We start from the raw sequence: 24,854 nt of genomic DNA on the forward strand, positions 1-24,854 counted from the left end.
CAATCGGCGGATAGTTAATTGACCAAGGAATTTATTATTAATGAAACCACTTCATATCCCCAGGGTACCTGAAGGATCAATACTCGAACAAATTTCTTATTCTATAAAGTTATAAATTTTTATAAAACAAGTACAAATGGACTTTGGCCCATTGGCCCAGTGTGCGCTGTTGCAGAAACGTCGCCTGTAGGAATAGTCTTTTAATCGCCTGTGTGAAGGGAGTATATGCAGATAACTGTTTAAAATTTTGTCTCTGTCCCGTATCGCTGCCATCTCTAGGCTTCAGATGGAGTGGGTTTTCGTGAAATGAATAGGTACATTGCCCTGATGCAATCGAAAGGCGGTTTCGGGATCTCTTACTCAGCGAAGTCTATTGTGAACGTGGGAGATAAACAATGGGTACTAAGCAAAAACGGGCAACAACGTCAGCGCAGGCCATAGTCGCGAATAACGATGACAATGCTGCTGGGGGAGTTGTCGAGGTCAAGGCAAGAGATTGCGCTGCATTGGCACTCTCATCCAAAATCGGTGATAAGGCAAGTGATTCTCCTGCCGGCCAGCGCCGTGTCCACAGAAAACAATTAACAAAATACTTTCTCTGTTCCTTTCAGATAGAAAGCGCCGTCTACTGCGATTTTGATCTAGACGTGACTGGCTTCGAACAGACCGCCGCTGCCCTCTCGCCTACTGAAGTGGCTGCCGGTGGCCTGAGCTCCAGTCGCACTTCCATAAACAACTCGACTGAAAATCTGAGCTATTCGAGCGACAACTTTTATGGTGACGATCTCATCATATTGGACGACGACGACCTGAACGCGGAAGAGATGTCGATCAACTCAGACGACTGTGTCTACGCCTACCGTGGGGGCGGGGCTGGCTTTGACATTGACTTGGGGACCGCGACCATGGGCAGAGGGCGGGATCACCTAGACTTCGACCTAGGACCCGTCAGTGCTGAACGAGGCGTCGATGATGAAACCGAGTTCTTGGAAATGGACTTTGAACCGGACCCGTCCTCGGAGCTGGAATTCACCGGAGGAGCTCAGGATATGGGCATAATGCCGCAGGCCAATCTGTTGCTGATGCAGCGCGACTATAGCCAGATAAGCGGCATATGCTTGGCCACTCCTACGCAAGAAAGGCAGCTGTACAGCTCGCCTATCGACGATTTTTTGCAGGATGATGTGTTTCAACAGCAGAAGCAGCGCCTTAGCAAGAAGTTCGCTCGTATAAGCTTGAATCTGAACCAAATCAAGGACAGAGACAAAGTGGAGTCCACCGGGGATGGACATTTGGTTGAGTCGGCCCAAGCACACTCGCTGCCAAACGCCTTGTACACCGACTCTAGTTTTGGGCGTAGCAAAACCATGCCCAGCGAACATCCGGAGCCCAAAGTGACGGGTGCTAAGCCAAAGCGACTATCCCAGTCCTCGTCTGTAATGTCCAAAAGTAGCTCCTCATCCAAGTCGCGCCGCACTCAGCCCTCGATCAGTTTCGACGAACGTTGTTACAGTTGCACTGATTTCCGGGCAACCTCGGTGTCATCATGGGAGAAGCAGCAGTCAGGGTTAGGGCAGAGTCAAGCACCTCCCATTTTGGTCGCATCGGCGGCAGTATTGGCCATAGCCTCGTCTTCCTCCTGTATGGCCCATTTCGACTTAAGCTATAATGAGGAAAACTGCCTAGACTGTCTGGAAAAGGAGTTCTTGGCTAACACCATCGGCAAGTCCCTGGACCAAAGCACGTGCCCCAAGTGCCGAAGGCAAGTAGGTGGGCGAGTCAGTAGCCTTTCGCTCTACGCCTGCGCGGAGCAGACGCGCTGTCGTAGTGGTTTGCCAGGATACTTTGGTAATAGCCTGTACGCCGGATGGCTCGATTTCTCAGGAGCCGGAACAGAGTCCGACCTCAGTTTGGGTCCAGCCTACAACCAAAAAATTATTTCGTGTGATAATAATTTTAACATCGTACAGGTAAGTGAATCGTGCTGGTGTCTAAATGTGTGTAATGGAATCATCTCTTGCCGGTGCAGCTGCTCAACAAAAGCTTTCCAAGTGAGCCGCTGGTGGCTCGACTGTTTACAGATAAGACATGCGATGAGAAGCACCTAGTGCAGGCGCTGGAAAAACTGCACGTGTCCTACGACAGGGAGATACTGCATAGCTATTTTAACCTGCTGGAAAAACGGCGAAAGACGGACAGCAGTGTCAATCTTAAGCAGCTACTTACGCAGGCCTCAAAGCGTCAAGGAAACCACCGCAAGGTCAAACGGCTGATCGAGCTGGCGACCCACAAGCAGATAATCGTGCAATTTAAGCGGGTTGGTTTTATATTATTGTGGGTCATACCCTTTTTATAACTATGGTCATTCCCCTCGTTTATAGAAAGATGCAGGCACTACTGAATTGGTGCCCATTAAAGTGGCCGACATACTCGATGCCTGGAAACGTTATCGAGATCTGTCTCCCCTGCGGCAGTTAAATGCGCGCTTTCATTGCACGAATGTGTTGGGTAAGACGTTTTTAATTTTTGCAGAGGATATACAAATTTTTGTAAGAACTGTATCGCATATAGGCATTTCCGACCCCTCCCTTCTGTCTGATTGTTTCCGAGAAATTTACCCGCTCAGTTTAAAAACTTGGGAAATATACAAGCAATCGGCTTTTTTATGCGCAGGCATTTATCCTATATCCCAAACCAAAGATTTATCCTTGTTAATTTTAAAGTAACTGGCGCACTGAACTGAAGTTCAGTTAAAGTCGAAGTCATACAACACATCCTAACGAGGAAAAAAAAGTCGTAACGATCGCACCACATTCAGCATACAAAATATCTGATACCAAATTTTGTGACGAAAATTGAATGAACATTTGACTAAATAAATACACTTTTTAAATGTTCCTGTTCGGACCTCTTAATCCAGGTATTTTGCCTACACAGGCATTTGTATCTCAGCGTTGAACTGGAACATTTAAAAAGTGTATTTAATTTATTGCGTTTGTTATATTCAAAAAGTTAAGGAATCTCAAGGGCTATAGACGTTAAATGTAAACAAAAATTGGCTCTAACAATTTTTAACAACTTGACAATACTTTTTTAGTGACATTTATCACTTGTAGCTTCACTAGTTTAGAAGTTATAGCCGTGCAAAGTTTAGCTATTTTCAGCGATTTTTCGTCATATAAGCTAGTTTTTCAAAAAGTCGTAGGACAAACTTTTTTTGTAACGATCTGCCCAAAACAATAAAAATTTAAGTAGACAAAAAATTGAAATATTTTACCAACCCACGCCTAAGAAGGCACTTAAAATAATGTTTAGTATGTCACATTCACCTCCCTATCTCCTGAACAAAATAATTTTCTTAAAGTCTTGCCTTTCGATTGGTGTATAGCTCGTTACGAACCGGCCTTCACAGCAGACTTTCAATTCTGCGGCTATATATAGTATAACAATATAAAAAAGTTAAAATTATAATTTTTTTTTTATATATTTTTTTTGTTTTCTTGGGAGCTTTATGTTAAAGTCGTCCGATTTTGATGAAATTTAAACCGCAATTCTGAAATATTTAACCATTACTACATATATGTCGAAGAACTAAAAAAAAATTAAATAACAGCAAAGTTATAGTTTTTTTTCATTTATTTTATTTGATTTTTCCTATGGGTGCTATATGCTATAGTCGTCCGATCCGGCTCGTTTCGACTTATATACTACCTGCAAAAGACAACTTTTGGGAAAGTTTCATGCAGATAGCTTTAAAACTGAGACTAGTTTGCGTACAAACGGACGGAGAGGCGGACAGACGAACATGGCTGTATCGAGTCTCCCAGTGATGCTGATCAAGAATATATATACTTTATAGGGTCGGAAACGTCTCCTTCACTGCGTTGCAAACTTCTGACTGAAATTATAATACCCTCTGCAAGGGTATACAAAATAAATGATCACAAATTATATTTAACAGCGGATGTCAAATCTACAGTAGTCAGCTGATTTCTGAACAAAACCCCTGTCACCCTAGCTACAAACAAAAGAATCATGGGTAGAAATCAACTATTTAATAGTAAAAATTGTCGCAACCTATGAGTAATTGCTAATTGCCATGTAAATAGTATTTTACCTATAAAAATGTTAAGTACACAGATAAAAAATAATTACCTATTTCAACAGTAGATTAAGGGTTTTAGACAATTTATAAACATAAATAATCCTTTTGTTGAAACTATGTAATGTAAATCAAAGCAACAAATGTAAACGATATGATCAGTTCTTTATGCCCAATATCATAAAGAGATGAGAATCATATGTAAAAGCTTAAAAGTAACGGCTTATCTCTCTTCCCTCATTTATAACCTAAAGAAGTGTAGATAAGCGCGACTCTACCCCTTTTTTATAAGTCAGTCAGCTTCAAGCCGCAGATCACGCGAGTTATGTATCAACCGTCAAAATATACTTAGATAATTAAAAAGCATTTATTCTTTAATCTACAAGTACACGTGTTTCTTTCATTCGCTGCTTCACCTTTGATTTATTTATTTTTGTATTTATCATATTATTGTTGAAATAAGTTTTATCACGGGTTTTCAAATTTTAATCGACGAAATCCTCCTCAAATGTACTCCCTGATTCAGAAAATGACACTCAACATTTTTTCTATGGCACCATTTTTTTTAATTTAAACGTTGTTCACCTGTTTTCATACCAATTTTATTTTTTATTTCCAGTTCTGCTTAAAATATTTTTTTGAGTAATAAATCGAAGTTTTTTCTTACCGACAAATATATAATTTATTAAAAGCAATTTAATGCCGATATTGTGTAAGAAAATAAAATTTGTTTTTAAGAAACTGGCATTTCGGTTTGGTTTTTTTTAATTTCGGAGCAGGATTTCAGAACAAAAAATAATTTTTAGTATTGGATTATACGCTGTGACCATGGCAACTCATTCCAGCACTCTAAATTGTCTTCTGAAACAAAAAAAACTTTAAGAAAAAACCTTCGATGTGAAATTTTAAAAATATGTAGAAATTGATTTTTACCCACATTAAAAAAAAAGGATTTTTCCATATTTAAAAAGAGAGTTTAAAATTAAAAAAAAAAGATAATTTAATTATCTTTAAAATGAGCTATAGTAGAGCAGGATTTGTTTAATCTCAATCGTTTATAAAAAATCAAAAAAATGAGTTTCAAGAAAAACGGATACAGAAAAATTGTATATAAATATAATTTACATCATTTTCTGAAAGTGGTGTAACTTCTATTAAAATTAAGATATCCTGCTAAAACTTAAAAATTATTTTTTTTCAATAGTTGTAGAATCAATTAAAAGTATTTTAAAAAAATTGTTTTTTTTTTTTTGTTGATTCGAGTGATAGTTTTGGAGATACAACTTTGAAAAGTTGTGCGCTCCCCACTTGTATTGTCACTTTTTCTCGAAGCCGTGCTTTCAAAGGCGATTGTTAAGATTTCTCGCGATCTTCTCAACCGATCGTAATAATATTTTGCATAGGTCTTCGAGATGATTTTTAATTCAATTACAACAATTTAAAAAAATAAAAAACGTCGATAAATGTTTACAAAAATATGCATTAATAGTAAAAATGCCTATCAAAAATACAATTTGGATTTTTTGTCCTCGTCCAATAAATAGTTAACGGTTTTAACTAAAACACGTACTTTTTACTTCTGATGATCCAGTAAAAAGTTCTGCTGTCAACGCGGAGAGACCTTTTTTCCAAGGAACTATCGGAAATGACGCCGTAACAGATAAGATTTAAATATTTTTTTTATCAAATTTCACTAAATCCTTAAAAAAAAAAAGGATTTCTCTAAAATGATCCAAGTTACTTCAGGCATCCCACAAGGGAGCCAACTTGGTCCACTACTTTTTACATTATTTATTAACGATATACCTCTAGTCTCGACCAAGTCGCGTGTCCTCATGTACGCAGTAACCAATAGAAAAGAAGTTAAATTGTGGGATTGTTTTTAACTCGATACAATTTTTTAAAATTTTGTTCGCACAAAAAGGTAATTAAAGCTTAAATTTACAAAGACCTACAATCTTTGAAAATTATGAAAGATTAACGAAATAGCGTCGGTTTAAACAGAAATGTCGTTTTTTGGTGTTAAAAAATTGAATTTTTTTTTAATTCTATTAAAATAACAGTTTTAAAAGTTTTAACTGTGTCAACAAAAAATTTTTTTTTTAAAAAAAGTCTCCCACTGGTATGGCCCCTTAAGTTATACCTGCAACTTTCCTCACCTCAGACCTACAAACGGATCTTAATGCATTTTAACATGGTGTTGGACTTAAAAAGCGCTAAATGCTTAATGACATTCATTGGATCAATCCACTTTAGGCATCGTATACGATGGGATGTTGTGCGTTGACTGTATTCATGCATGTTGATATCCTATTGTCCTATAACTTATTTACGAGGAAGTGGAGACCCCCGAGCTTCTGGGTCGCCTACATTTCTCAGTGCTTAATAAATTAAACAACATTAAATAAACAATACAAAAAATGTTATGCTTTTAACTTAAATTTATGAGTCATGACCGACAGAATACTAGTCTGACACTCTAACCACTTAACCACGGCTCATCAAATAAAGATTCGACGATTGCCTATTAAAATACTATAGTGAAAATACTTTTATAATGTTTAATTATATTTATTGGACCACCTCGTGTTGCCTAAAAGACTAACAAGAAGTATTCAAACCTTAACTTAAAAATGGTATTTAGCTTAAAAATGGTATCTAGCTTATATATTTAACACTATACTATATCCTAAAGTAAAAAGAGAGAGAACACGAATTAAAAACTAACAGAATGATTAAACGAAACTAGGATTGATCCCCCGACTAATCGGTTGGTAATTCTGTTTTTTTTTTTTGAATGAAAATAGGAGACATAAAATAACACCCAGCTTTAGTAAACATAAAGAATTACTGGACAGCGGGGTAATTTTACAAAATATTAGAAAATAATCGGGTATGGCTGCTGAGCCGGTATAGCTGTCTGACTAGTTGATTTTTATGTATTGACAGACTGGTGTTATAGTTAACTTTCCTGCTCTCCATTTCTTCTTTTACGGGTTTTATATCCTGGTCTCTGTGGATGTAGACTTTGCGAATATACCTGGGGACCCCAGAGATTGTTCTCAGAGTTATAGATTGCGATCGTTTGATAATCTCTATGTTGCTGCTGCTTCCATTGATGCGGAGAGCGGGAGTTATTAAGCCCATGGAAACTGCTGACCTTTAGTTTTAAGCAGGTATTTCTATTTGGTTTCTTCAAGTATGGTGTATACCAAGATAGGTGTCATCGTTTGGAATTAATTTATTATTAAAGGTGAGCAAATGTCTCGGTTGAGCGTAATCGTGATATGGTTATATTTTTGCTCGTTGACTTGTGTACGCCAGTCAGCTAGCCACTTTTCTACAGCCACGAAATGTTTTGTATGTTCGGTTGCTGTATTTGGAGATTTTCAACGGCAGACAATTGCAGTGTAATAAGCAAAGGATGATAACACCATTTGATGGCTTGTATATATGTACGATGTTGAAAAAGTGTACAAGATTGGACCTAGTACGCTTCCTTAAGGTACTGCAGCTTCGATGTTGAGATTGTCAGTGGAAGTTTTGGCTGGTCAGATGACATCTGCTAGTGTTTCAGCGCCGTTTAAACTTGGCTGCACTCTACTTTTTACATCAAAATCAGTTATAGCTGGGTGGTTTTTTGGATCAGTAGATAGGTCTACCCGGTGAAACAAACTCTTACTTGGCTGGGGTGGTGGAGGTTTGTACAATTGACGATCTTTAGTGTTAGCGAGGCGGGAGCTCCCAATATTGATGTTTTGCGTTATATCCACCTGCTGCTATAAAGCCGTTATCTAAAGAGTTATTGAACTCAAGTGACATCGGGCGATCGAAGGATTACAAAGCCAGTTCATTATATTTAAATCGAAAAGACTACTTCAGCATTAATGCAATGGTGGTAAGTTTGTACTTAAATAATTTATTAATATATACCCATATGCATGGGTATGCAACTATAATATGGATATGTTTTTAATAGAGGCCACTTACCCTGGCGCTTGTCATGAGTCTTTTATTTGGTAGGACGGCAGGACCAGACCATTTCTATCAATATACAGCAATTTGTTAGTACTAGCAGATTTGGGATGTGCTTTTAGCCGTTTGTATTAACGCCTGAACCTCAGCTTGATCCAAATCAGGAAGGTCAAAGGACTATCCTCTTTCGGTCCAATTGACCATTTCGTAAAGTCCACATACCGGTAGCAGAAGATGCTCTTCTATTGTCCGCTTTTTCTTCACAGCGGCTTTCCAGTTACACCATACCAATAAATGATAAATGTTTAAAATATTTATTAATAATTAAAAAGTATTAAAAGTCCTAATTTTTTCCACGCCATCTGGCATCAACGGCCACACGGTCTTCTTCCTTAAAGCACCTGGCGATGTCTTCATTTTTATACAATTGCAGAGGGTATTATAAGGCACCTGGCGATGTCTTCATTTGTATACCCTTGCAGAGGGTATTATAATTTCAGTCAGAAGCAACGCAGTCAAGGAGACATTTCCGATATATATACATAAGGTATATATATTCTTGATCAGCATCACTAGGAGAGTCGATCTAGCCATGTCAGTTTTAAAGCTATCTGCATGAAAAAAAAAGTTGTCTTTCTATTGCAGGTAGTATATAAGTCGGAACGAGCCGGATCGGATGACTATAGCATAAAGCTCCCATAGGAATGATCGGAAAAATAATAAAAAAAAATTATAATTTTCCGTTTTTATACCCTTGCAGAGGGTATTATAATTTCAGTCAGAAGTTTGCAACGCAGTGAAGGAGACATCTCCGACCCTATAAAGTATATATATTCTTGATCAGCATCACTAGGCGAGTCGATCTAGCCATGTCCGTCTGTCCGTCCGTCTGTCAGTCTGTCCGTCCGTTTATATGCAAACTAGTCTCTCAGTTTTAAAGCTATCTGCATGAAACTTTCCCAAAAGTTGTCTTTCTATTGCAGGTAGTATATAAGTCGGAACGAGCCGGATCGGACGACTATAGCATATAGCTCCCATAGGAACAATCGGAAAAATAAATGAAAAAAAATTATAACTTTGCTGTTTTTTAATTTTTTGTTTAGTTCTTCGACATTTAGTAATGGTTAAACATTTCCGATTTACGGTTTAAATTTCATCAAAATCGGACGACTATAGCATATAGCTCCCATAGGAACAATCGGAAAAATAAATGAAAAAAATTATAACTTTGCTGTTTTTCAATTTTTTGTTTAGTTCTTCGACATTTGGTAATAGTTACATATTTCCGATTTACAGTTTAAATTTCATCAAAGTCGGACGACTATATAATATAGCTCCCATAGGAACAATCGGAAAAATAAATGAAAAAAAATTATAACTTTTCTGTTTTTTATTTTTTTTGTTTAGTTCTTCGACATTTAGTAATGGTTAAATATTTCCGATTTACGGTTTAAATTTCATCAAAGTCGGACGACTATATAATATAGCTCCCATAGGAACAATCGGAAAAATAAATGAAAAAAAATTATAACTTTTCTGTTTTTTATTTTTTTTGTTTAGTTCTTCGACATTTAGTAATGGTTAAATATTTCCGATTTACGGTTTAAATTTCATCAAAGTCGGACGACTATATCATATAGCTCTCATAGGAACAATCGGAAAAATAAATGAAAAAAATTATAACTTTTTGTTTTTTAATTTTTTGTGTAGTTCTTCGACATATAGCAATGGTTAAATATTTCAGAATTATGGTTTAAATTTTATCAAAATCGGACGTCTATATCATATAGCTCCCTCAGAAATAATAAAAATATATAAAATAACTATCAAATAATTGAGCTGCAAATCATCATAGCTTCAATGTTTTTAAACATATACGAAAGTAAATCATAATTTTAATGTTTTCAAAAATGTTTAATTCTTGCAATAGCTGCAAGGGTATATGAACTTCGGCTTGCCGAAGTTTGCTTTCTTTCTTGTTTCAAATTTTTTTAGTTTGTCTACGTAAAAGTTATGGTTGAATGTTTTAGAATTACGGTTTACATTTTATTAAAATCAGACGACTATACCATATAGCTTCCATAGGAACAATCGGAAAAAAATATAAAAAAAATTAAAACTTTGCTGTTTCTTAATTTTTTTTTTAGTTCTCGACATATAGTAATGCTTAAATATTTATGAAATACGGTTTTCCATGGAAACATTAAAAACACATCATCAATTTTTCTTTGTAAGTTATATTTTTTTATTTTGTAACTTTTTTTTTTAAATTTTGTTTGACTTATTAATAATTTGACAGTTCAGACTACCGCTTTTAATTTTATTGAAATCGGAAAACTATCATATAGCTGCCATAGGAAGTATTGAATATTTAAACTGCAAATCATCATATATTCAATGTTTTTAAACATATACGCAAGTAAATCATAATTTTAATGTTTTCAAGAATATTTAGTTTTTGCAATAGCTGCAAGGGTATATAAACTTCGGCTGCCGAAGTTTGCTTCCTTATTTGTTTATCATGAAATCGGGGAATATTTTATTTTGATTTGTTTTCTTGTGCTTCCGCCTGAAAATAGTCGATTAATATGTAAATTTTAATCTTATTTCGTACTTACATTTTCGTTATTAGCGCTCAATGCGTTTTTGAGGTTGTTTTGAAATCAATTCACTTTTTTATTGCAAAAGTAAAAAAGAAAGGGTTGCCGAGTTCGATGAAAGAAGAACACGTTTCACACAATTAGTACATTAAATTAAGCGGTAATAAACACAAAAACACTTTTAAATTTAACTTAGATTAAATACCTTTCATATCACGAACACAAAAGGGTTTGCTTAAGATAAACACCAAGAAAATACTTTTTTTTTTACCATGACAGCCCTTGCAACCAAAAAATAATTTAAAAAAAGTAAAATATATATGTTATTAACCAATTTTATTGTACAATAATAAAGAATGGATACAAATATCATTTGCACGTTAACTTATCGCAAAGTATTTCAAAACAATTTATTTCTTTGCTGGCGGAGTTGCATTGCGAAAAGTAAACGTGAGAAAGCTTACATAGAAGTAACAAAGGGAATTTAGATTCCGTAAGGATTTTTCGAAAGTGAAAACTACATAGAACTGTCCTGTTTTTAAATTTAAAAAAAAAACATCGCCTATTGTGTTTACGGTGTGTGCCTGGTCTTTATTAAATTTTAAATTTTTGTTTTTTCTGCTTTCAGGAAAAGTTGGCCATATTGTGAGACAGGCAACGGTAGCGGCATTTACATCGGCACAGGCTTCCTCGACGCCTTCCTGCAGTCGCGCCCTGCCTGAAGTTCTAATGATCCCGCAGTATTACGAGAGCGGAGAGCTAACTTTGACTCGCAAATGTTAGGGTGTACTCGCAAACCTTTCTTCTTACTCCCACACGAACTCACCCAGATACACACGCAAGGGTTTACGTAACTTAACTTACTTAACCGTTAACGTTTGCAAAATTCATATAGTACCGTTATCAATGTATCTGCCACCTCCACAAAACCTAACTAGAAACAATTAGTACATGCGTAAGCACAGAAGCATAAAGTATCGCACCTCGTACGGGGGCTCACAGCTTATTTCTCTGATGCTTAACATTGTTGTTTATTCATTCAAAAATACTTAACATATATACATATGTAAATATTTTTTTTAATTAATAACCTAATTTGAACCAAATAACTCATAAAAATAATGGTCATTAAAAAAGTGTTAAGTAGAGTTTCATTACTTTTTGAATTTATTCTATCAATTTCTTTTTTGATAAAATGGTACCCCACTCCCTTACCAGTGCGTTTTTTTTTTGGTGATTTTGGTTGAAAATGTTATTTTTTTCAAACGTTTTTAATATTGGGGCGACCCTAGATAAACCTGTTGGTTTATTATTGCGCTTTGTTGTGGGCCTGTACGTCGAGTGCTGGTCCTGCAAAAGAAATTGTTTGGATCCTGAACAAATATGCCTTCTCGTTCTGAAGAATTATTGGAAAATCTTCCTAATAATTAAAGTTTTCGTTATAGCCAAAGTATCGCCATAACAGTCTCTGGACACTAGCGATATCCAAAATGTCGAGATACGTTTGAAAATATACAATTTTTAGCTAATATCACCCATAAAATCTCATACTCTCAATATTCAATACGTTATAAAATTTTTCTTGATTAGAAGGGTGATAAAACTATATATTTAGATTTTTTATTAATGGCCAAAAATATTATGAGTTTACTTTGTTCTTTGGTTAAAATAAGCTGTGACCTTTATTTTGTACTTTTTCGTTTTTAATTAAGTATTCTTTGAATAAATAAACAATTGTAAGTATAAGAGAATTAGCCTGCGTTTAAATTTTTATACCCGGTTCACCAGATTTAATAATTTGTGAATCAACGCCAAAAATTCGTCCCTAGTTTCCAATTTCAATTTTTGCTACGATTGTCGAGTAAAAATGTCAAATATGCTGGCGTTGCAGTCGACAGACTGGTGAAAGGGTGATTTATGCAGTGATGAATTTCGGAGCTGCATACGAGGAAACCAAATTTGAATAAAAGTTTAAGTAGTCAAGAAATTTAGTTGCCCACTCGTGAAACAATTCAACTGGGTCCCTGCCAAATTCTAAATCCGTAAATCTAAGTTAAAACGCTTTTTTTTTAAATATAATTACGCGTTATGAATAATTAATATTTTAACTCGGTTATCTTCGAACCGAACCATCATGTCCTTTTACTGGTACCGCTGCTGAGGTTGTCGTCCGCCGGCGCTATAGTACCCACTAGGGCCAAGGGGCAGATTGGGTGGCATTGGCGGAGGAGGTGCCGCGCCGCTACCGTAATGTGTGGGCGGCTGCTGCTGGATTGCCCAGCTGGGAGAGGGGTAGGGCGGCATGGGCACGACCGGCGGAGGAGGTGGTGGCGGAGCGTGGTAAAGGTGGTAGCCGGGGGTATGGACAAGAGGCGTTGGGCCATGTGTAGCCGGATGGAACCCAGGGCTAGAACCGGTACACAGGATGGGCAGCGTCTTGATGCTCTGGATGTTGCTGACTGCCAGCAAGCTATCGTTTCCACTTGGGGGTGGCGGCTTTTGTTGTTGCACCGTGGAAAACACGATGTCCGTGGGATTTGGGCTGTCCGCCAGGCTGGGTGGCTTTTGTGGCGGGCTACTGGGCTGAAGGGCTTCCTTTTGGGTGGACTGGTACAGGTCCAACACCTGGTGACAGATGTCCTCGAGGATCTCCATTGTTACGTCCGACACGAACATGTCCCACCAGCGCTGGTGCTGTGGCTGTCGGCCCTCCCAGTCCTGCACAGTGAACTTGCTCAGCTTGCTGGCCAAGTGGATAAGAGCCACGGCTATGATTTCCGGCTCCCACTGAAGACAGACCACGGTGCTAAGAGAGTCGTTGACAAAGTTCCAAGCCATTTGAACCATTTTCTGCAGCTTCTGCTGGTCGCCCTTGAAGCACTTTGCGTACTTAAGCAGAAAGGTATACGGGTGCTCTACCTGCAAGTCAAATTTAATAGTCTGCAGCAGGATGCGCTCCAGCGTCATCACCTCCTCTTTGGGATCCTCACCAAACGAAAAGAAGTAATTGTCGTTTAGAATGCCGCGCGCCATCTTAATAATGTCGCGGCACTTTTTTGGCGTCTCCTCCACCTTGCCGGCAAAAAAGAGACAGCAACAGGCAGTCACGTAGCGCGGGAAGCTGCGGAACGAGTGGAACATGTAAAATCGGTGGAAGTACACCACGCCAGTGGCCATCGTGTTGTGGCCCAGGCCCATCTTTGTGCCACACTCCATGATAAAGCGGGCGCCCTCCTTGCGGTAGCGTCGCTCCGTCTCAAAGTCTATGCCGTCCAGGATCGACGGCGTCTCGCGCAGCTCCTTCTTGTCGTAGTACCAGCACGGCATCTCAGAAAAGATTTCGGGTTTATTTTTGGTGCTAAATAAACACGACTTGCAGCCTTTGGGAGCACTGCGACACCTTGCACATAGAGGTGGAGAAACATGGATGTTTTTAAAACATCGGTAACATCGATGTTACCATCGATGTTCCGCAAGCCAACATCGATGTTTTCCAACTGCGCAACGAACAAGGAAAACCTGTAATAGCCTTATTCCATTGCCGCATTAGTGGACTTTTTAAATGTGCCTGTTTCCATTGGCGCATTAGCATTTAGCTAATGCTACTCCGACATGTGAACGGCACGAATAGCTGATCTGGTTTTGTTTGCTTTTGAATTTTGGCAAACCCAAATGATTAATTAAAAATAATGAATATGAGTGAGTTTACTCAACTCTTTAATGCTTAGCAGGATATCCATAATGCGACCGAGGCATTTGCCAATTTGGACGACAAGGAAGAGAAAATGATTGCGTTGTTATGACGGGTTTTGCAATGGAGTCCACCACAGTTTCTAAAAAGGGCAAGGATCCCCGAATATACGGGAGGTATTTTATGCCAGAGATCCAGCAGCAATGCATTGTGATACTGTGAGCAGAATTTGCAGCGTGCGCTCTAGGTTCAGTCATTTTTATATAAAATAGATTTTATATTCAATACACATCAAAAATGGCTGCAGCCTTGCATATAGAAAACAGCTGTTGTAGTGGTGGCACGAACATAATATCGTTAAACATCGGTATTTTTTGTTATTTTTTCTAAAACCGTTCGGGGCGAATGGTTTTTAATCGCATTTATTTTAAATGCGGCATTTATCCTTATAGGATACCCTGTGTAAATAAATTCGCATTACGCTAAATGCCAATAGAATCAGGCTATTATATGGGCATACTCTATGTATGTATGATTGCACGTAGGGGCAAGGCATGTACGTGTGTCCATATGCACATTTGTACGTTCACATGGTGCCTGTTTAACAATATGACTTTTTAGGAACATCAAATTCTGATGAAATTGTGGAGGAACCAGCTCAGAAAAAGTATTGCGAAGCTTCAGTTGCTTGGGATCATTTTTTATATTTAAACAAAAACAAATATTTAAATAATCTGTAATAAGCAACAAAACAAATTTCTTTCTTAACATCGATGAAACGTCGACGTTTTTCACCAAAACATCTCTACCTCTACTTGTTCAAAGCTGTCAAACAATCGATGGCAATATCGATAGCATCGATGGTTAGGAGCCAATTAATTAATTAATTTTCTTGTGTTTCGTAGCAAAGCAGTTAGCTAATAGCCCAGTCCCAAAGAGCCCATCTAAGCGAAACGGTTGGGATAATTCAGTGATGGTGGACTGGTGTACATACATACATCAAGAGTCACAGTGGCGTAAGCAGAATTTTTTGAGGGGGTATTTAACTCTATCAAACTCTTTTATGAGTACTATTTCCTGCTTTTATTTTATTTGAATTGCTATAAACTAGTTTTTAAATGGGTACCTGATCTTTTACATAATGGCTAATATCTACTCTGTATTCAAACTGCTGCCTGGGAAAGCGTTTACCTACCAAGCCTCCCTTCTCCTTCGACTACGCCTCTGGTTTACAGAAACATAGATGGCCGCCATGTCAATTCATATTTATTCGCGCCAAGACTTTGGAGTTGCACCGACACAAAATCGGCTTAATATCAACTAGAAACGTGCGGCTAAAAACGTTAATTCCACCATTAGGGAATAATTGGAATATTTTTGGCACGGCAAAACCAAACCGATCATCTTTTTTAGAGATGGTGGATGGTGCTTTCAGGGTCTAGGCAATAAATAAAAGAAATTAAACAAATTTTTTTTTTAAATTTTAAGACTAATTTTTTTAACACGTTTCGTTCGTTGGGTTAAATAGCCTTGAATGCGTTCACTTGCCTATTTTGAGAGAGCGGTAGTGAAAATGGCCAACGACTTTGGAGTAGGTCAGGGTTTTATAGCCTGATTCCATTGCCGCATTAAAACGCATTTAGCCAAATGCGCATTTATTTACACAGGGAATCCCATAAGGCTAAATGCCGCATTTAAAATAAATGCGATTTTTAAATGCGATTAAAAACCATTCGCCCCGAAAGTTTTTAGAAAAAATACTGGAAAATACCGATGTTTAACGATATTTTGCTCGTGCCACCACTACAACAGCTGTTTTCTATAAGCAAGGTTGGCGCAATTTTTGATGTCTTTTGAATATAAAATCTATTTTGTATAAAAATGACTGAAACCTAGAGCGCACGCTGCAAATTCTGCTCGCAGTACCACAATGCTTTACTGCTGGATCTTTGGCATAAAATTACTCCCACATATACGGGGATCCTTGCCTTTTTTAGAAACTGTGGTGGCCTTCATTGCAAACCCGTCATAACAACGCAATCAGCTTCTCTTCTTTGTCGTTCAAGTTGGCAAATGTCTCGGTCGCAATATGGATGTCCTGCTGAGCATTACAGAGTTTAGTAAACTCACTCATGTTCATTAATTTTAATTAATTTCTTTTGGATTTGCTAAAATTCAAAAGTAAACAAGCCCAGATCAGCTGTTCGTGCCACTCACATGTCGGAGTAGCATTAACTAAATGCTAATGCGCCAATGGAATCAGGCACATTTAAAAAGTCCACTAATGCGGCAATGGAATCAGGCTATTAGTTAAGTTGGTGAAAAAAGTCGTGGACGAACGGTCGTGTAAAAAAAATAGAATAATGAGACAACTTGAAGTGAGTAGTTATTTATTGGTCAGAAACTTATAAATATCAGTGGTTTTGAAAAATATTAAAGCCGCCGGGGACCCTTTCTAAAGGGCCGCGGAAATTTGGAAGACTCGGGAGGGCAAAATACTTACCTGGCGGACCTAACCTGGTCGTGAAGACCACGTCGTCCACCAGCTGTAGCAGCGATCAGCATCATCAGCCGCAGAAGCAGCAGCGATCAGCATCAGCCGCAGCCGCAGCAACATCAGCAGCGGCATCAGCATTCCCTCGGTGAGTCCGTTCCGGGAATGAATACCCGCGCTGACTACGTGGTCATCTCTGGGACCACCGACGCACTGTCTCCAGCTCCTCTGGCGCAGACGCGAGCTACCCTCCGGACCATTTGGCTCCGTGCGGACTCGCGCTGGTTTTCGCCGCTAGCGGTGTTTTCTTCTTGCGGCAGCTTCGACCAGGCTGGACTATAACCATCGTTAAACTCTGCAATAAATAAGTTGTAGTTATGAATTAATGAAATCGCACAGTCAAAATTGTTTCAAATACTCACTGTGAAATATAATCTGGAATTAGAGGCTTAATGCCGCACCCTAGCCACGCGACCAACAACGTCTAGATTGGATCGCGAAATTTAATGACTTATGGGTTTTTTTTTTAAGCATAGCACGTCCCTTCTTTTCCCTTGGAGCTCCTCAGGATTAGGTGACCCGGGTGGGCAAACGCCTCCAAATTGGTGCCGTATACTTCACATCCGTGGCGACTTTGCCAAACACTTATAATTTTCAGCGTCTAAAAATTTTCCTTCAGTTGTTGTCGCTTTGACAACTTCTCATCTGGGCGACGGTCTGAGATCGGCCTTAAGTGTTGCTTACGAAAAGAGTAGATTATGAGTAAGAATTAAATCTGAATGTGTTTTATCATCAATCTTTCACAAAATTAAATGTAAACAAACGGCCGAAATGTTTGTGTGAGTTACCTTGGGCGGGGAGATGAGCCGATCCTAATCCACCAGGAATAGACTCCGGTCTGTCGGAGATGGAGTGTGCCTCCAACATTAGCTTTGGGGCACCCAAGGAAGGGTGGGTGCGTCGTGGCAATTACACCCAAGCAACCAATTTCGTCCAATTTTCTCAGCTTTTGATGTAAATACACTTTTGTTTTGTTTTGATTTGTGATGGTAATCGTCAAGTTAGAGATGTGAGACGTTCGATGAGTCGGAATCAATTCTTCGGACTGCAGGGAACCCTGGGAACTCCGTGGCTAGCCGGCGCTGCCCTCCGGGAAAGGTGCAGTTCCGTAACAATATTAAGCTGTGTTGTAGAAAACGGAGGAAAATGTTTACTCGTGGAGATTTTTCTAAGCCCTAAGTATTTACATATGAAAACAATTCAATTTTTTTTCATATCGTTGAATTAACTGGAACTTTTTTGTATGAATACAATTGTTGTTGTATGTTTCAGCACGGAGCATAAAAGAGTTTTATTTACGTGAACTTACTTGTGTCAGTGTATCTGCACACTTTGGAATTAACTCTGGAGTTCAGAATAATTGCTGCCATAATCGATTGGTTGAGAATATATTCATTCAAAATTTTACAATATTATCTTGATATGGAATCTATCATATATATATATGGTTTTTTAAGAATAAAAATATCAAAATTTTTCTTACGATTACAATATAACAATTTTAATACTAAAACCTTCTTCTGGAACAGTCCATCTGTGGAAAACAGTCGGAATTTTGGACATATGTGAAACTCCAATTTCCAAAGACCACATCCACCTTCCAAATTCAGCTGATCTGAACAGCTGCGACTTGTCAAAACGTAAACAAAGTAAAAGGTCAACCATCTTTGATTATGTTTTGACGAGCTACAGTTTTTAAGATCAGCTGAAATCGGAAGGTGGAATGTGAAAATCGGAGTTTCACATTTGTTAAAAATTCCAAAGGTTTTTCAGGGATGGACTGCAGAAACATCGGCTAACTATCGCATACATTTTTTCGCCTAAGTCCGTCAAATTTTAACGGCGGACTAACTAGGAAGTTTTTGGAACGGCAAAACCTTATGGCGTCCCTTCAACGGTTGGTGGAAGGTAGATGGATCTCTGTGGAAATACCCTATATTACTTTTTTCTTTTAAAATATTTTCATTGTAGTCATCATTGATTATTACGTCTGTATACTGGGTAAATGGAACCAATTAAAGTTTTGTTTTCTGACATTTGGTTGGCTAGCTTAATAAAAGTATATTCAATTTCATCGTATCATGTATATCGCTAATTCTCCAGCATTACCTGCGCAATCAGAACGATCAATTTATAGCCAGAACGATCAAATAGATCGAATAAACCAAGTTTCTGATACGCAAATAACATCGACATTTGACTTAAAATAAATATACTTAAATTCATAAATTGTTTTTTAACAAGCTTTGGACGTTTTTATGCACCACATCAAGACATTTTTTTATATTTTTAAGAACCCGAATCATGCTATGAGCTCATTAAATATTCCGGTAGCTTCATCAACCCGGATTATTATTTTGTCCAGGATTCGTTTTTATGACTGGCTCAGGCTGTTAATTTTGTCTGACCAATGAATCGCAGGTTTAATAATTCCTTTTGAAAATTTAATACTGTTTTCTATTAAGAACGCGAAACTTGTGACTGCAGTAGGTTCGAGGCGATTTATTTTGAGATAATTTGTGTAAAAACTTTTGCAAAAGTACGACGACGAAAAGGGAGTGGATACGCTGAAGCTCGATTGATAACTAAATTTAATATTTCAATAATTTCTCTTAGAACATAACTTATGCTACGGTGGCGAGAGACGAGGCGAATTCGCAAGAGTGAACGTACGAAAACTTTATTGGTTCCCGTTCTCGCCCTACAACTAGTTACTTCAAATACAAGCGCCAAGTGCGCAAACACCTCTAAATGAATGATTGGGCTGTCCGCCAGGCTGGGTGGCTTTTGTGGCGGGCTACTGGGCTGAAGGGCTTCCTTTTGGGTGGACTGGTACAGGTCCAGCACCTGGTGACAGATGTCCTCGAGGATCTCCATTGTTACGTCCGACACGAACATGTCCCACCAGCGCTGGTGCTGTGGCTGGCGGCTCTCCCAGTCCTGCACAGTGAACTTGCCCAGCCTGCTGGCCAAGTGGATAAGAGCCACGGCTATGATTTCCGGCTCCCACTGAAGACAGACCACGGTGCTAAAAGAGTCGTTGACAAAGTTCCAAGCCATTTTAACCATTTTCGAAAAACCAGGTCCGTAACAATAGATGGTTTCCAATTAAATGACAGGAGTGGATGCGCTGATCCTATCATCCGTAAGGGTCGAAAAGGATGCAAATTGCACGCCGGCGGGAAATATAAATAACCAGCCGAGAGTAAGGATCTCGGAGGGGACTTAGCGATTCGATTACGCCGGTGAAGATGGCCTATGAAGGACCTGATGGTCGATTCATAGTAGCGCGGTGCCGGGGAGATCTGGAAGCAAAGATACCCCAAAGTAAATGTCAGACTTTTTTTTTTGTAAGAGATGGTACTTATCTGACGAACGGAAGAGGGTGCTTGGTAAGGGTGGTTCGGCACTAGCAGAAAAAATGTAGTCGGCTAGTAAGCGACTATCCCGATGTCTGGTGTGCTAGTCGAGCGCCAGGAAAATAGAGCAGATTAATAGCCTGAGTCAGATGTAGTCCAAATAGGGAAAACTTCCCTTACTTACCCGTGATGAGGTCAGGATGCGATGCACTTACGGCGTTCCTAGAACAATCATTTAGTGATGTAAGTAAGTGGGAAGTACAGATATTAGAGTGGGGAGCGCCCTTGACACCTAGTCTTCTGTGGAAGATGGGATGGTCAACAGTGCTCACCGAGAAACTTGTGCTGGTAAATGAAGACACGGAAAACCGGTGGTGAAGTTGGCTCCGTTGAATGTTGAGTTTTTCCCTCCCTGTTGTAGTTGAATTGTGTTTATTTTGTTCAAGGTGTCATTGTGTGTTGTGAATGCGCAGCCGGATCAAAACTATAAAAATTAAAACATAAACATTAATAAAACATCTAAATAGAGATAGAGTAGAAAAAATTTATGAGCAAGTATTTATTATGGTCAAAAGGGAAAATGATAGACAGGACTTCTCCGCCAGGGAATCCTCGGAAGGGGCCACAGGAAGGAGACGATGACAGCTGGAATTTGCCAGTAGCATTGTAACGAACTGATTTTCTTTATTATCTGCTCGCTACGAATGTCGTGCGGCTAGCTCAGAAGATGTAAGTGTTCGTCCCACCAAATTTATATATACGTGACCGCCCTTTTGACCAGTGAAAACACATAGAAAGATTGGGAGTATGCAGTGATCTTTTATTCGCCGACTTGACCTTCGGCCGGGGTGGTGTACTGGTTATGTAGAATCACGTCCTGCCGTCGTCTCCTTCCCGCGTTGAACGCCTCTCTGGATCGTGCCGGCTGCGAAGTGGTGTCTTCCTCGCCGGTTTTGCTTGCGATGTCTTCTGCCACCCTTGGCTCGGCGGGTTTACAGGGACTAGGGATGCGTCACCGTTCCCAGACTAGGGTGAACAGGCACTGTGCTCTCAAGGCGTACGCCTTTCGCAGCCGCAGCCTCCTGTCCCTTGCTCTGTCCCGGCCGGTCGCACCGGACGTCGGCTCAGTTTCTACCTGGCGGTTCAGGCGTACGCCGGAAGCCGCCAACGCAGTCCCTTGGTCAAACGCCAGGTTCTAGACGAACGCTTCCACCCTAACCTCTCTGCCGCAGGCTTAAGAATTCGAAGTGTGGGCTGCTCGCTCGAAGCTCGTTTTCGTCGTCCTGGGGTCCTCGTTGTCCTTGCCCGCCTCCAGCTATCTCGACCAGCTCCGCTCCTTGTTGGCGACTCGGTAAGCTGCCGTTCTGGGACTCTAGCGGTGGACCGCTGTGCTCTCAACGCATACGCCTTTCGAGACACCAGCTGAACAAACGCGCGTCCTTCCGGGCTAGTCGCACCAGGACCTTGTACAGTTCCTGCAGGACGATCAGGCATACGCCGGAGTTCGCCAATGCAGTCCTTGTAGGCAGGTAGCTAGTTCTGGACACTTTGCTTCTGAGCCCACGGTTCTTCGTCGAAGGACTCTATTTGTTCACTTTGTCGGACACGCCGGGTGGGATGCCAAGCTCAAATCGCGACAGAAGTTGTAACAAAGCGCCTGGACTTAGCCGTGTGATGCCGTATAGACCTCAGCTACATGTGTCTCAATTCGGAGACTTTAGCTCTAAGTCCCGAACGTCTCGACGTAGCGATCTTGTTTCCTTGATGACTCCGCACGGCTTTACTTGCTCCTTCACGATGTTGCACTGGTTACTTGTTCACTTGATGAGTGTTACTTGTTGACTTGATAGAAATCGACTGATCCAGCTTCCTGTGCTCGGCCGGTTTATATAGGCCTCCATTTACCGCTAGTTATCGGCGTCTCCTTGCCTCCTGGTCCAAAGTCCACGGTTTTACCGTTCGACCTTTCGCCCTCTGCGCCCGGCACCAATATCAGGGTCCAAAGTCCGGTGCCGTCCCGTTACTTCCTTCTGCCCACGGCCCTTCGCTGCTCTCTTGTATTGCTGTCCCTCTCGGACTCTCCTTGGCTTTGTCTGGTGCTCAGTTCACCACTCTCTCTCTCCGCACTACCGTTACTACGGGTGAATTCGCCGCGTAATTGGTAACTGGTAGGCCACTGCTTGCATGCGCTTACTCTGCTTGCTTCTTAACTTGTGGGGAGTTATTCAACTCCTCACATTCTCCCCTTACTTCGGGAATGAAAAAGAGACTCGCTGTTCTCTCTGCCTTGGTATACTCCACATTCTGACATCCTTCCCTCGACGTGTCTTCTCCTCGTACTTGTCCTCGTTCGCCTGTAGTCTTCCAGTCGACTCGCTCTTCCAGATGGTTCCCACGACGCTCACAGCTCCTTATGGAGTTCGACAGCGCCGATCCTCCTTCCAGATTTTGAATTTCCCGCCCAGACGTTTTCCCCGTAGACTTTAAATTTCCGCCCAGACGTTTCCCTCGTAGACTTTTGAATTCCCGCCCAGACGTTTCCCCCGTAGACTTTTGAATTCCCGCCCAGACGTTTCCCCCGATGATTTTTTGAATTCCCGATATGTCTTCTCCGTCGAATGGCCACTCTACATCGCGCCGATCGGTCTCCAGTCGTTATCGGTGTTATTGATAGTCTCTCGTGTGACTCTCTGTTGTACGGTCACTCTCCGTCAAATCGATCGGTCTCCAGTTGCTATCGGTTCCGTGACCCAACGTGGTGTTGCCACTTAATATATCGATGTGCCACGGTGTGACTCCCTGTGTCGATATTTCCAGTATTTGTGCCCGCCGATCGACACTATCGTGTAGGGCCAATCGGTGACCATGAATCGAAACGCCCCCATCCCTTGTTTATAGTGACTTCGCACAATGCTATGGTAAGCGCAATTTCCTTTCTATTTCATGTTTACTTATTTTCTTTTTCCCCAAAGCTTGGCCCAGGATTGCAGAGTTGACCTTTCCTGCCCTTGGGGCCGGTGTCAATGACCCTGCTCGGCTCATCGCTTTCTTGCGTCGTTCTGCATTTAGTTGGCAAGTGGTTTGTTTTCCTGCGACCCCGGTTTTCATGTATATTTCTCATTTCAGATTGCCGGATCATACGTAGTGCCTTTCATGTGTGTGTATCTTCCTTTTTTTTTTTTTTATTGTGGCCGTTTATGTGTGTGCGCGTCATATTCGTGTTTTTCCGGCTTGGCATGCTAACTAATTAACTGTGGCCGTTTACGTGTGTGCGCGTTATTTTAGTGTTTTTCCGGCTTGGCATGCTACGGTAAAGCTCTCTAGCTGTACCGTCTCCCCTCTTTCCTCGGGAATGAAAAAGATCTGGTCGTGCTCTTCCTCGATCCGTACAGAGTCTGCCGACGCTACGGATTGTTGTTGGCTTGCGGTCTTTTCGGTTTCTTGTACTGTGCATCACCTTATTCTTCGCGGCGTTTTAATGGATGACTCTGGCTTCATGCCCGACGCAGAATCTGATTGCCTCGTTGTCTGGGTCACTGTGCCTCCTTTTTATCTGCGTTCTATATAGACTCTGGCTTATGCCCGACGATATAGTCCGCACGTTTTGTCGTTGCATGCTCGTGTTATCCTGCGGTCTATATAGACTCTGGCTTATGCCCGACGATATAGTCTGTACTTTTTGTCGTTGCATGCTCGTGTTATCCTGCGGTCTATATAGACTCTGGCTTATGCCCGACGATATAGTCCGCACCACCTGATGTTGTTGCCTGCTTGTGTTGTCCTTGCTTGTCTGTACCGAGTTCTTGTGTTTGTTGTTTAAGCTCACTGACGTGGACTGTTCGTTCTTTTTGCGTATCCTTGTGGCGGAGTTTACAAATGACTGGTGAGACGAAGTCTATTACCGTGTACGGTCCGTCGTATCTCGGCGCTAGCTTTGCCGCGAAACCCTCGGCTGCCTTTGACAGATGGTGCTCCTTCGCCCAGACTGTGTCCCCTATCGTTGGATTCCATTGCCTCCTTCGTAGATTGTAATGCCTGGCTTGGTCCTGAGCAGCCTTCTCCATGTTCCGGCGCACAATTTCGAAGATTTCCTTCATCTTATTGGCCTTATCTTCAGGCGTTTCCGTCTGCTTTCCCGTGCCGATGGTTTCCCTGTCGTACAGGGCGCTGGGCAGTCGAGGCTCTCGAGCCTGCGTGAGGAAACACGGGGAGTACCCTGTTGACTCCGACGTACTTGAATTTACCGCTAGCATAATCTCCGGCCACTTCTCGTCCCAATTCCTCTGGTGCTGTCCCGCAAACTGCGCTATCATGGTTTTAACTGTCCGGTTTGCCTTTCCTCCGGTTTGCTCTTTCCGTCGGATTCTCCTGCGATGTATATGGTGCCGTGAATTGTTGCTTAATGCCCATTTCGCTGAGGAATTTTTTGAATGCACGGCTGGCAAACTGAACTCCATTGTCCGTTATTACCACCTTCGGGACTCCGAACCTAGCGATGACTCTTTCTCGGAACGCCTTTTGAAGTGATTCTGCCGTTGCTGCTCGCAGTGACACCAATTCTGTCCACTTTGAG

The 24,854-nt window shown here is 40.6% G+C and overlaps 2 protein-coding genes and 1 long non-coding RNA gene across 4 annotated transcripts; 1 reads left to right on the forward strand and 2 right to left on the reverse strand.

Annotated features, from left to right (window-relative positions):
• The first annotated feature begins 283 nt into the window (after positions 1-283).
• On the forward strand, positions 284-12,773 carry LOC108150557. 2 transcript variants are annotated; one of them, XM_017278790.2, is made up of 5 exons: positions 284-536; positions 612-1,970; positions 2,030-2,317; positions 2,382-2,508; positions 11,306-12,773. In XM_017278790.2, the coding sequence occupies exons 1-5, from the start codon at positions 396-398 to the stop codon at positions 11,458-11,460; spliced, it is 2,070 nt and encodes a 689-aa protein (XP_017134279.1). In that variant the 5' UTR covers positions 284-395; the 3' UTR covers positions 11,461-12,773. The 2 variants fall into 2 exon arrangements, with proteins under 2 accessions (XP_017134279.1, XP_017134280.1); XM_017278791.2 differs by lacking the exon at positions 11,306-12,773 and adding an exon at positions 3,962-4,487.
• On the reverse strand, positions 11,822-14,112 carry LOC121467103 (cyclin-K-like). Its single transcript, XM_041708327.1, has one exon. The coding sequence runs from the start codon at positions 14,002-14,004 to the stop codon at positions 12,820-12,822; it is 1,185 nt and encodes a 394-aa protein (XP_041564261.1). The 5' UTR covers positions 14,005-14,112; the 3' UTR covers positions 11,822-12,819.
• Positions 14,113-16,741: 2,629 nt separating this feature from the next.
• On the reverse strand, positions 16,742-18,024 carry LOC121467273. Its single transcript, XR_005977438.1, has 3 exons — positions 17,711-18,024; positions 17,285-17,601; positions 16,742-17,217 (listed from the first exon to the last, which is right to left on the reverse strand). It is a non-coding gene; the product is annotated as an uncharacterized LOC121467273 (long non-coding RNA).
• Positions 18,025-24,854: the final 6,830 nt, after the last annotated feature.

This window comes from Drosophila elegans, unplaced genomic scaffold (assembly GCF_018152505.1).
Source record: "Drosophila elegans isolate 14027-0461.03 unplaced genomic scaffold, ASM1815250v1 contig_1, whole genome shotgun sequence".
In the NCBI taxonomy this organism is placed as follows: Eukaryota; Metazoa; Arthropoda; class Insecta; order Diptera; family Drosophilidae; genus Drosophila; species Drosophila elegans.

What these genes read in the sequence shown, in the direction of transcription:
- LOC108150557 (XM_017278790.2), top strand. Translation starts at nt 396, where the DNA reads ATGGGTACTAAGCAAAAACGGGCAACAACGTCAGCGCAGGCCATAGTC. An exon ending in ATAATTTTAACATCGTACAG is followed by an intron (nt 1,971 to 2,029) that starts GTAAGTGAATCG and finishes TTGCCGGTGCAG; the next exon opens with CTGCTCAACAAAAGCTTTCC. An exon ending in TCATTGCACGAATGTGTTGG is followed by an intron (nt 2,509 to 11,305) that starts GTAAGACGTTTT and finishes TTCTGCTTTCAG; the next exon opens with GAAAAGTTGGCCATATTGTG.
- LOC121467103 (XM_041708327.1), bottom strand. Translation starts at nt 14,004, where the DNA reads ATGCCGTGCTGGTACTACGACAAGAAGGAGCTGCGCGAGACGCCGTCG.